This window comes from Hyaena hyaena, unplaced genomic scaffold (assembly GCF_003009895.1).
Source record: "Hyaena hyaena isolate Hyena2069 unplaced genomic scaffold, ASM300989v1 scaffold_96, whole genome shotgun sequence".
NCBI classification, from domain to species: Eukaryota; Metazoa; Chordata; class Mammalia; order Carnivora; family Hyaenidae; genus Hyaena; species Hyaena hyaena.
The window spans coordinates 2,792,147-2,804,195 of record NW_024080729.1 but is presented as its reverse complement, the minus strand read 5'-3'; the positions used below and the strand labels follow the sequence as shown (position 1 = coordinate 2,804,195).

General features: G+C 39.7%; 1 protein-coding gene and 1 pseudogene across 2 annotated transcripts in view; one reads left to right on the top strand and one right to left on the bottom strand.

Moving 5' to 3' along the window:
* STK38 (serine/threonine kinase 38) overlaps positions 1-12,049 on the bottom strand; it is a 42,982-nt gene that overhangs the window by 23,274 nt on the left and 7,659 nt on the right. For both annotated transcript variants that reach the window (XM_039235274.1, XM_039235273.1), the window contains exons 3-5: positions 3,087-3,138; positions 2,059-2,181; positions 176-259 (exon numbers count right to left, since the gene is read on the bottom strand). In XM_039235274.1, the coding sequence (XP_039091205.1) occupies positions 176-259; positions 2,059-2,181; positions 3,087-3,138 (259 nt within the window). The remainder of the gene's footprint in view (positions 1-175; positions 260-2,058; positions 2,182-3,086; positions 3,139-12,049) is intronic.
* On the top strand, positions 10,158-10,367 carry LOC120233799 (annotated as a pseudogene).

The window sequence follows — 12,049 nt, the reverse complement described above, 5'->3', positions numbered from 1 at the left end:
ATACATGTAACTGCTTCTTTGTTAGGGAAAGAAAACTAATATTATATGTATACTCATACATGACAGTGCTAAAGAAAACTGTAATAAGAAAATACATTTCAAGTAAACAAAAGGACAGTTTTACATAATAAAAAGCTTAAAGCACACTGAAATCACTGCTACAGCTGTGGTTTACCTGCTCTTTTTCAAGCATATCTGCTTTACGGAGTATTTTCATCGCATACACATGCCCTGTATCCTTCTTCTGAACGAGTCGCACCTAAGAGTTACAAAAGAAACACCAAGTCAAAAGTTCACAATGCCAAGCTAATTAACGCTTTCATGTGTTATAGGAGGCAATTTAAACTGAAAAAGTGTTACAATTTTAATATAAACAACCAGCAATAAAAACCAGAAAAAAAAAGTGCTTTTTAACATTCCAAAATGGGTAGATTTATCATACACAGTGAAGTCAGTCCTGACAACATTCTCAGATCTCTCTTCATGTGAACACCTCTGGCTCCCTAGTTGAACAAGTCAATCTAATTTAAAACCTTCACTTTCGAACTTAAGGACTCATTATGCCATGGCACATGTCATCCACCAGCTCAGACAACCTAAGGAAGTGATTACAACAGTGTTTAAAACGAAAGCAAAAGCTTATGTGCAAGAAAAATGTCTAGACGGAAAAAACCTAACGTGTCATTAGGGAAATGGGGTTTTATGCAGTTTTCTTCTTTCTTATCTTCCAATGTTTTTACAAAGAGCAGATAACTTTGTGATGAAAAGAAATCAATGGTCTATAAACCCGAAGAGAAACTTCTTGGCAAGTCTCCACACACCCTCCCCTGCAACCCACCCCCATCCCCGCCAAGATACTTATGCTTTCTCCTCCCTGCACCTTTCTTCATGTTTTTCCTGATCGAGTCCCACGTCCCTTGCTCACTAAAGTTCTTTTAGAGGTGGTACCGTACCTTCCCCAGTCTCTAGGAGCCAACAGGGATTTTGAACACTGAGGGCTCAATTTAATCTTTCACCTGTGCCTTTGAGTTCGTACTCACATCTCCCCTAGGTACGGGTTTTTAATAACATGCTGCTCCTTTTATACAAAGTTAATGCAACTATTGCATCAGTAAGTCGTCCACTGTCAGTGTCTTCCATTAACGTGGATGACCTTACATGGGCCCATTCAAACCCTCCCCACAGACTGCCCCCAGGCCCGAGCAGGACACATCCACAAGACTAGGTGGGACAAAGCTGCAAATGCTTTCCACTTTCTACCACCACCTGTATCACCCATTTCTATAAACTGTCTCCTGGGCCCATCTTTTTAGAGCAATACCAATCTAGTGGGAAGAAATAAAGGGTGGGAATATGCTGTTAGGTTGCTCCTGGAGAGGTAGTGTGATGCTGGGAAAAGTAAGAGTTTTAAGACCAGTAACTCCTTTAAGAAACAAAACAAACAAGCAAAAGGGAAAAAAAAGAGACAGAGAGAGAGAGACAGAGAGAGAGAGAGACAGAAACCAAGAAACAGACTCTTAACTACAGAGAACAAACTCATTGCTACCAGAGGGGAGGTAGGTGGGAGAGTGGGGGAAATAGGGGGTTAGGATTAAGGTCATCATGAGCACTGGATGATTAAAGTGAAAACTTAAAAAAAAAAAAAAAAAAAGGATTAGGAACTCCTGGGCCTAACTTCTGGTACTGCTGCTCAATGACTATGTGAAAATGGAGCACTACATAGCCTCTCTGAGTCTTAATTCCACAATCTATAAATTGAGATACTGTCATGATTATAGGAGAGAAACTCAGTAAATAATACTGATTTCCTTCTACCTTTCAACTCTCCCTCTAGATCGATACTTAAAGCGTCAACATCACCTCTGGCAAAACAGAAGAACCAATGGAGATGTGGGACAGTGGAGGAGGAAAGGACAGACAGCAGTTACCAGGTGGGGCTGGCACGTCTGACCCACCCGCCCCATACTTCCGGTTCTATCAACAATCATGAGCATGTCAGCAGCTCCACAGTCCTGTGGTATTTCTGTATCTTATCTGATAAGTAGCTGTGGTTTTTACCTCACCGAATGCTCCTCTGCCTATTACTTTTAAGGACTCAAAATCTTCCAATCCAAGTCTTGTTCTCTTCAACCGAAGAAACTCTGTTTCCTTCCGAGCATGCGCAGACCTCCTCAGTCGTTTCTATCGTTTAAATAAAGAGGGGGAGAGGAGGGAAAGGGAGGAGCTGAATTCCTGCAAGTCCCCAGGGCTCTGATTTGTGACTGGGAGGCAGGGCCCGCTGGCCTGAGCATAACCTTCTGACAGTGAGGGCCTCACAGAAGAACACTAAAGAGGCCACTCCTCCCCTCCCAGCCCCCTCCGGTAACCAAACCACACTGAGCACCGGGTGCCTCCTGTGGGGACTCTGAGTAACCTACTTCACGAATCAATTATTCTAACTTTTCTCATGAAGGGAGAATAAACAATACTTTCCTTTAAACTTTTTTATATAAAATCAAAGTGTGGGTTTGTTTGTTTGTTTGTTTGTTTTTTTAACACATTTGAGTTCATTTTATGCTCTATAATTCCAACAAGACTTTGGTATCTTTCACCATTTTCCTGGATTCTATGATTCATTCCTATTTTTGAAAGCTTTCCACTGTCATTTCAGTTCCTTGCACAGTTTCTTAACTGTATTTTTTCCTACCATGTCTATAGGCCCAGGGGGGAAAGGGCTGATTTGAGAGGTATTTTGCCTTGATAATGATTTCACACATCTGCACCACATCTGTGGAGATCGTGCCATGATTTCTGTAAATATGCTACAATTTGCTTTTTTAAATTTTAATTTGCTCTCATCTCTTTCTTTTCTCGGAATTCTAAATCTAATTAATTTATTACAACGGGGCCTAAATAAGACTTCCTCTCCCAGGTACTCAGTAATTAATTTCTCCGTCTGCATGAACACCTAAATCCAGAAGTGCACCGGCCCTCGGAAGTCCGTCTGCTACTAAGCAAGACCTTTTCCCGACGCACCAAGGCTAACAATTTGCTGGATAAGACTTGCCATGTTGGGTTTCAAGGAAAAACTTCCCAATATCAATTACCTCTTCGTCCTTTAGGCCTTCTTCTTCCATCACTTTTTCTAACTTCTTTTGTCTAAAAACAAATAAAGATATTTGAAATAACATTTGAATAACTTTCTGAAAAAGCCTATACAAAGACAGGGGTTTTCCTATAATGATAAAAACAGGTACATTTCAAAATGCCTCATTAAAACAGCAAATTACAGTTACTAAGACAAGTGAAAAGATTCCCACCCTTTGTGTGTTCTACCTTTTGAAAAAGATTATATAAGATGTTAATGCAACAAAGAATCTTATTTCAAAACGAAAAGTTCTCTCTCTCTCTTTTTTTTTTGGTTATTTCCTTCTTAACAAACCACAAAACAGCTGGTGTTTGATAACCTCTTCTATCAGGGTGTTTCTCTCTCTCTCCCAGACTGGTATCTACTTCCTTTATTTTTACATCCTCCTCCTCCTCCCTGCCAAAAGCAAAGAGCAATAAACACTAGTAAAGGCAGAATTGGAGGTTCAGGGTGGCAGGGAGGAATGGGAATGGTCAAAGCAGGTGATTGACTCTAAATCCTTGGGAGCATTAAACTTTAAAAACTACATACAAGAATATTTTTGACCTACAGTTTCAGAGTTAAACGAGAAAAACTTCCTTAAAACCAATTCCACGCAACCTTTATTTATTCTGCATATAATAAATGAAAGCACATGGGCTGGGATCTCTGTCACTTATCAGCTTTCCAGATAGCAGGCAGTGTGAGCAGGACAGGGAAGAATAAAAGGCCGGAGTACACACAGCAGCAGCATGTAGTCAAATGCAGGGGGGGGCGGCCCACAACACTTCAAATGCCACACTTGAAATGCCAGTCTGTAGACAGCTAAGAACTGCAGAGGGAGGCCTGTGTATAAAGGAGTGATGTGATGAGGTTTCTATTTTAAAATGATAGGCAGCAGTAATGAGCTGATGGGCTGGCAGGGAAAGCAACTGACAAAGACTGAGGCAGACTGAAAGCTCTAGTGATGATTCAGACAAGCAGTAAAGATCTGGAATGAAGGCTGGAAACCCAGAATGAAGTGAACAGGGCTACTGCAAAGGTGACCAACTGGCAGTAGGAGTCAAAGGAAAAATCTTAGAATTTCTTGTGTGGGAGGATAATGACACCAGGTACTAAGGTAGGAAACACAGAGAACGGACCATGGGGAAGACAATGGGTTTTATTTTGGTCAATAAAGAATTATTGCAATAACAGTAATTAGTTTAAATCAGTATCATGTTAGAAATCATATTATGCATCCATAGGATCAGATGACATCACGAATTCATGTCCAAGCTCTCAGGAAGCGAAAAGATCTACTCTAACCCTGATGGGGGTGGGGGGTGGGGAAGCATCTGCATGGTTCCTAGTCTGCCCACTTCTCTGAGTTTCCGGAACATTTTGGGGTATTCATCAATGTGTGCACACGTACTGGAGGGAGAGGCTGTACTATTGGCACTTTCAGGAGTGTAAATTAATTCCATTTCAGTGGTTAAATAGTTGAAGTAGAGAAGAATAAAAAGACTCAAAGATACCATCCCAGCAAGAACTATAACCTCCTGACCATGGTCAGCTCTTATTGTGCCTTCAGTATCAAACACCATCATACTTTCTGACTACATTTTTTTGAATGACCACACCAGGCTAGTCTAGAAGTCCAATGTACTATCATACAACGTGTGTCCCAGAGATGGCTGCTTCTGACTCTCTGTGTTTTTTTTTTTTTTTTTTTTTTTTTTTTTGGGAGAGAGAGGAAGGGAGAGAAAGGCAGAAGGAGAGACAGAATCTTAAGTAGGCTCCACGCTGGGCGTGAAATCACGACCTAAGCCCAAATCAAGAGTCCGATGCTAACAGTCTGAGCCACCCAGGCACGCCTGCTTCCTACTATATTTTAAATCTCGATTCAAACTAAGAAGTTTTCCATAGCTTGACTGCAAGCATAATGAAATTGGTTTCTGTGGAATATCTACCTGAGAGTAAAGTTCTCAGAATCAACTCCTTGAACACAATCAGATTCATTCATTAGAAAAAGTATCCAGAAAAAGCCCATTATGAAGAATTATCCATGCTAATGATTTATTGGGGCCAAGCCAATGAAGATCTTAAAAACCACAAAAATGGCAAACAAAGCCTGAAATGAGGCTTACAAATGACATCCTCTGTGAGATTACTGTTAACTTTGTTAGATTCATGGTGGCATTGTAATTATACAAGTAAATGGCCATATTTTTAGAGATATACCCTAACGTATGTAAGAAGTGACAGATGTTTAAATTTTGCTTTAAAGCACAACTGCAAGAAAACACAGAATGGAACAGATGAAACAAATTTAACAAAATCTTGATGATTATTGGATCTGAATATATGGAGCTCCTTCTATATGTGTTTAAAAGCGTTCATGATGAAAAAGAAAAACAGGCCCCTCCACTGGTGTGTCTCTGGTGGAAAGAGCCAGTTTAGCTTACACTCCAGCCTTGGGTGAAGCTACTCTTCCACTCAACTGCAATATTCCAGAGCAGAACACGGGAGAGAGACTGGCCACTTACAGTTGGAAGCCACACCCAACCTCGCCCCATCAAGGCTTTCTGTGAGCTCTATTTATTTGCATGTGAGTCCACTTCTCATATGAAATGGTAAGTACTTTTGAAGGCAGGGCTCATACCCGAATCCTCCTTCTCCACTAAGAACAGTGCCTTGTACACAGCAACTTCATAAAATGTATGTTGCCGAATGGGAGGAAAAGATCAAAGTGTGTATCAATGTGCACACACATTCATGACTGCATGTAATTAGCCCCTTTTGCTAACCTTAATTTAAGTTCATCTCCCAGTACAGTTTGATTCAGAGGTTGCAGAAATGGGAGAAAAGAGCTAGTCCACTCTACAAGACAGCTGACTAGGCTCTATTTCTAATTTCTGTTGATGAGACATTTTACAGAAGTAAACACTACTTGTTATTTCCATGATCAAAATTGAGAAAATTCTCAAGAAATACCCTAAAAATGAATATTACAGATTTTTTAAAAATCTCAACAAACTACTTTGGCTTGACCAATATATCTAATCAGGAATTAACAATCAAAGGTCAAGATTTAGCCATCCCTGGGACTTAAATAAAACTGACACTTGCTCACTAATAATAATCACACAATACTGCAACTCAGTATCAGATCAGACCAAATGCAGACAGGGGAAAATCTGTGTAAGACTATTTAACAAGAGTAGTAGAACTTGCTGATTCTCAAAAGGTAAAATGTAGGAAAATTCTGTTTTGATTTGGGGGTGGGAGGGGAGGAAACACAATTGGGTTTTTGTGGCTTTAATTAATCCACCAAAATAGTATTTATGAAGAACAGAAACAACACAATATTTTATAAGGAAAAAATGCTGGGGCGCCTGGGTGGCTCAGTTAAGCAACTGACCTCGGCTCAGGCCATGATCTCACGGTTTGTGGGTTTGAGCTCCACATCGGGCTCTGTGCTGACAGCTCAGAGCCTGCTTCAGATCCTGTCTCCCTGTCTCCCTATCCCTCCCCCACTCACATGCTCTGTCTCTGTCTCTCTGTCTCTCAAAAATAAACATTAAAAAAATTTTTTTAATAAAACATGCCAGCTTCCTTGGTTTTGGTTTCAGGCTGCTAGAAATGATTTTTTGTATGACTACCTAGACAATAATCAGTATCTACTACACAACCAGGATCACATGAGAGAGAGAACAGAAGAAGTGCTGTTCCTGGAGAACCCTACCATCAGAGGCAAAACAAAGATTAAATAAAGAAGATGAACTTTCACTTTCTTTTTTAAAGTTTATTTATTTATTTTTGAAAGAGACAGAGACAGTGCAAGCGGAGGAAGGGCAGAGAGAGAGGGAGAGCGAGAATCCCAAGCAGGCTCCGCACTGCCAGTGCAGAGCCTAACGTGGGGCTTGAACTCATTAAACTGTGAGATCGTGACCTGAGCCGAAACCAAGAGTCGGATGAGCCACCCAGCCGCCCCTGAACTTTCACTCTTGAGTGGATTCAGTTTATAGTCTACCAACAGCATTAATAGAAGACCATCAAACAGACAATAGATGCGGGGGGGGGGGGGAGGAGTTGTTTTTAAACTGATCAGTAGAACTTGCTGTAATGTTTCCAAACCCACCCAATGTTTTCATATTCTACTTTTATACAGGAAACCATTACCAAGTGATTTTTATTCCTTCTTTAGGGTTTGGTCTCATCTCCCCTGTCAGTAAGTCCTTTGTTTCAAATATAACCTAGTGCTCAAATATACGCAAAAGGGGCATATATGTGGAAGAAACACTGGAGATTTTAAAGACATCCAGATGAGGCACATACAGTGAACATTTGTATTACAACCTGATCTCAAAATATACTAGCCCAGTACTTATTTCAAACTGCTCCTCACATGTTAGCAATATACCCATAATAAAATGTTTCTTTATCATTAATGGTCTCATATCATTAAAACTGTGCTTATTTATCACGATTCTATGACATTTTCAATCATAACATCAAAAAACTTGAAAATCATTTCTGACAGTTCTAATTGTAGTTTACTTACAATTAGGCGGTAGTAACTCCTGGCAATCAGTTTTCCTTTTATAAAGTTTAAATTTTCTAAGAATAATAAAACCTAAAATAGTCTTATCAAATTATATCAACAAACTCAAAACAAAGTATCAACTCATATCCCAAAAAAAGGGCCCTAAATAAAAAAGACTGATAAGGAACTATCTAAAATGTTCAAAGTATCTACTGCTTTTTTTAAATGAAAAATAATTATTTGATAACAAAAATTGCCAAAATCAGGGGCACCTGGTGGCTCAGTCGGTTAAGCATCAGACATCAGCTCTGGTCATGAATGATCTCACAGTTGGTGAGTTCAAGCCCTGCATCAGTATCTGTGCTGACAGCACGGAGCCTGGAGCCTGCTTCAGATTCTGTCTCCCTCTCTCTGCCCCTCGCCTGCTCACACACACACTCTCTCTCTCTCTCTCAAAAATAAACAACCATTTTTAAAAATTATTAAAAAATACTCACCAAAAACAAAAATTCTAATCCTCTTAAGTGTCTAACATTCTCTTCTCACAATCTCTTTTGGTTAATTTGGTCTTTAAGAAAAGCAAAACCACCACCACTTTTGTAAGGGATTTGCATCTTAAGATTCCAAAACAAAAAAAGCACTAATTTCAACCCATTTTGGGGTGCAATTTCGTGTAAATCACAATGTAACACTTATTAATAACATAAAACCATTGTCGTACAATTATGAGAACGTGATATACGTTAATAATGAACTTTAAGGCAGAGCCAGTAGAATTAAAAACCAACTGTTACAGGGGCACCTGGGCGGCTTAGCTGCTCAATGTCAGACTCTTGATTTCAGCTCAGGTCATGGGATCAAGCCCAGTTTGGGCTCTGCACTAAGCACAGAGTCTTCTTAAGATCCTCTCTTCTTTCTTCCTCTGTTCCTCTCCCCTACTCTGGCACTCTCTCTCTAAAGTAAAAAAAACAATACACAAACATACACACACACACACAAATTATCAACTGAAACAAGTACCTTAATCAGAATTTGTAGAAATTTGTCTTGTAACTACAACACCAGAAATTACCATTTCAAGAGAGTGGTTGTATTTCAAAATAACGATCTCCAACAGCATGCCTAGAGATACACTGTGCACATTTATCTTTGAATTCCCTGTGATCCTAACACAGGGCACTCTGCAGGCACTTCCGTTTCAGTGAACAGCAGCTAGCCATCACCAGCTAAAAAATATTTTGCTATTTCACATTCAAATCCGCATATTTAAAGTCCAATCATGATTTATACCTTCATGAAGAATGTGGTTGCAAAAGCTCTTTTGAAAATATTAGCATATCAAATCCAGCAACATACAAAAAGAATACATTATATTATAATCAAGAGGGCTTTACCCCAGGAATGCAAGGTTAATTTAACCTGCAAGAAATCAGCCTATGTAATTCATCGTATTAAAAGAATAAACGATGTGAAGATGCAGAAAAAGGATTTGACAAAATTCAACACACACTCATGTTAAAAACTCAGCCAAACAGGAACATAAGAAAACTTCCCCAATCTACAAAGGACATCTGTGAAGAACCTACCAGTAACATCACAACTAATAGTGAAATAGTGAGTACTTTTACCTTCAAATCAGGAACAAATCAAAAATGTCTACTCTCACCACTTATATTCAACAATGTACCTGATATCCCAGCCAATCCTATCAGGCAAGAAAAAGAAAAAGAAGGTGAGAGACTGGGAAAGCAGCAGCAAAACTCTCTATCTCAAGATGCATGATTGTTTACACAGAAAATCCTAAGTAATCTACAAAAAAGCTACTAGAATAACTAAATTAAGGAAGTTGCAGGGTATAAGGTCAATATACAAAATGCAGGTATATTTCTAAATGCTAGCAGCAAACAACTGAAAAAAAAGTTTTAAAACTCACTTAGACAGCATCAAAATGCCCCAAATACCAGCAGAAGATGAACAAAGTAACATATAAGAACCCCCTACCGAACACTACAAAAACACTTCTGATAAGATTAAAGCAGACCTGGGGCACCTGGGTGGCTTAGTCGGTTAAGCGTCCGACTTTTGCTTAGGTCATGATCTTGTGGTTCGTGAGTTCGAGCCCCGCGTCGGGCTCTGTGCTGACTGCCAGCTCAGAGCCTGGAGCCTGTTTCAGAGTCTGTGATTCCCTCTCTCTCTGACCCTCCCCTGCTCATGCTGTCTCTCTCTCTCTCTCTCCTAGAAATAAATAAAACATTAAAAAAAAAAAAAAAAAGATTAAAGCAGACCTAAGAGAATGGAAGATAACACCACGTTCATGCATGGGAGGATTCGATAAGAGGTCAATTCTCCCCCTAAGTGATCCACAGACTCAGTACAATTATAATCATAATTCCATTAAGCTTTCCTCTAGAAATTGACAACCTGATTCTGAAATTTATATGAAAATGCAAAGAACCACTTTTCCGTCCTCCCTTCTTGCCACTTGCCGTGCCAGCTACACCCTCAGCTGTGCCCCTCATTGCCATGCCTCGCAAAATTGAAGAAATCAAGGACTTTCTGCTCATGGCCAAAAAGGATGCCACATCCATCAAGATCGGGAAAAATAAGGATAACGTGCAGTTTAAAGTCTGATGCAGCAGATACCTTTACACTTCGGTCATCACAGACAAAAAGAAGGCAGAGAAACCGAAGCAGTCCCTGCCCCCAGATTTGGCAGTAAAGGGGCTGAAATGAACCCAGCACATTGATTTGAACTGTATTAAAATTTTTTAAATTCTTGAAAAAAAAAAAAGAGCAAAGAACCTAAAATATCCAGAACAATCTTGAGGGGAAAAAAACAACAAAGTTGAAGACTTAAACTACATGACTTCAAAACTTAGCACAAAGCTACAGTAACCAAAGTCAGTGTTATACTGGCATAGGGACAGAGATCAATGAAAGAGAATTAAAAAATCCACAACAGGCACCTGGCTGGCTCAATCAGTACAGCATGCAATCTCAGGGCTGTGAGGGTGAACCCCATGTTGGGTGTGGAGATTACTTAAAAATAAAATCTTTTAAAAAATAAAATCTTAGGGCATCTGGGTGGCTCAGTTGAAGCATCCAACTTCAGCTCAGGTCACAGTCTCACAGTTTGTGGGTTAAGTGCCGCATCGGACTCCCTACTGTTAGTGTAGAACCAACTTCAGATCCTCTGTCTCCCTCTCTCTGCACTCGTGCTCTCATTCTCTCACCAAAAAAAAACAAAAAAAAAAAACAACAAACTTTTAAAAAGAAAACAAAAACAGATACATGCTATATGGTATTTAATTTTTGATAAATATGCCAAAGAATTTAATGGGGAAAAGGAAATTTTTGCAACAAATGGAGCTAAAACAACTGAATAACCATAACAAAAATAAATAAATAAATCTCAATCCTCACCTCATACACTTATTAATTCAAGATGGATCATAGAACTAAATGTAAAAACTAAATTATAAAACTTCCAGAAGAAAATATAAAAGAATATCTTTATGTCTTGGAAGGAGTGAAGATTTCTTTTTTTTTTTTATAGTTTTTAATAGTTTATTGTCAAGTTGGTTTCCATATAACACCCAGTGCTCATCCCCACAAGTGCCCTCCTCCATGCCATCAACCCCCCTTCCCCTCCTCCCCACCCCCAGGAGTGAAGATTTCTTAAAGGTCAGAGAATGCAATAGCTATAAAAAAAAATGCCGAATTAGATTTCATCAAAAACTGATTTTATTTATTATTATTACTTTTATTTTAGAAAGATAGAGCATGAGCAAGAGAGAGGGGCAGAAGGAGAGAGAGAGAATCCCAAACAGGCTCCACACTCAGCACAGAGCCCAATGCGGGGCTCAATCCCACAACCCTGGAATCATAATCTGAGCCAAAATCAAAAGTTGGATGCTCAACCAATTGAGCCACCCAGGCACCCCAGATTTTATCAAAATTTAAAACTTCTGGGGAACCTGGGGGCTCAGTTGGTTGAGTATCCAACTTCAGCTCAGGTTATGATCTCATAGTTTGTGGGTTCAAGCTCTGCATCAGGCTCTCTGCCGTCAGCGCAGAGCCTACTTCAGATCTTCTGTATCCCTTTCTCTCTGCCTCTTCCCCACTCGTGCACTCTCTCTGAAAAATAAATAAACATTAAAAAAATAAAATTTAGGGGCACCTGGGTGGCTCAGTCAGTTAAGCTTCCGACTCTTGGTTTTGGCTCAAGTCATGATCTCATGGTTCATGAGTTCAAGCCCTGCACTGGGCTCTGCACTGCCAGTGCAGAGCCTACTTGGGATTCTCTCTCCCTCTCTCTCTCTCTGCCCCTCTCCCAATGGCACTTTCAAGAAAGAAAGAAAGAAAGAAAGAAAGAAAGAAAGAAAGAAAGAAAGAAAGAAAGAAAGAAAGAAAAA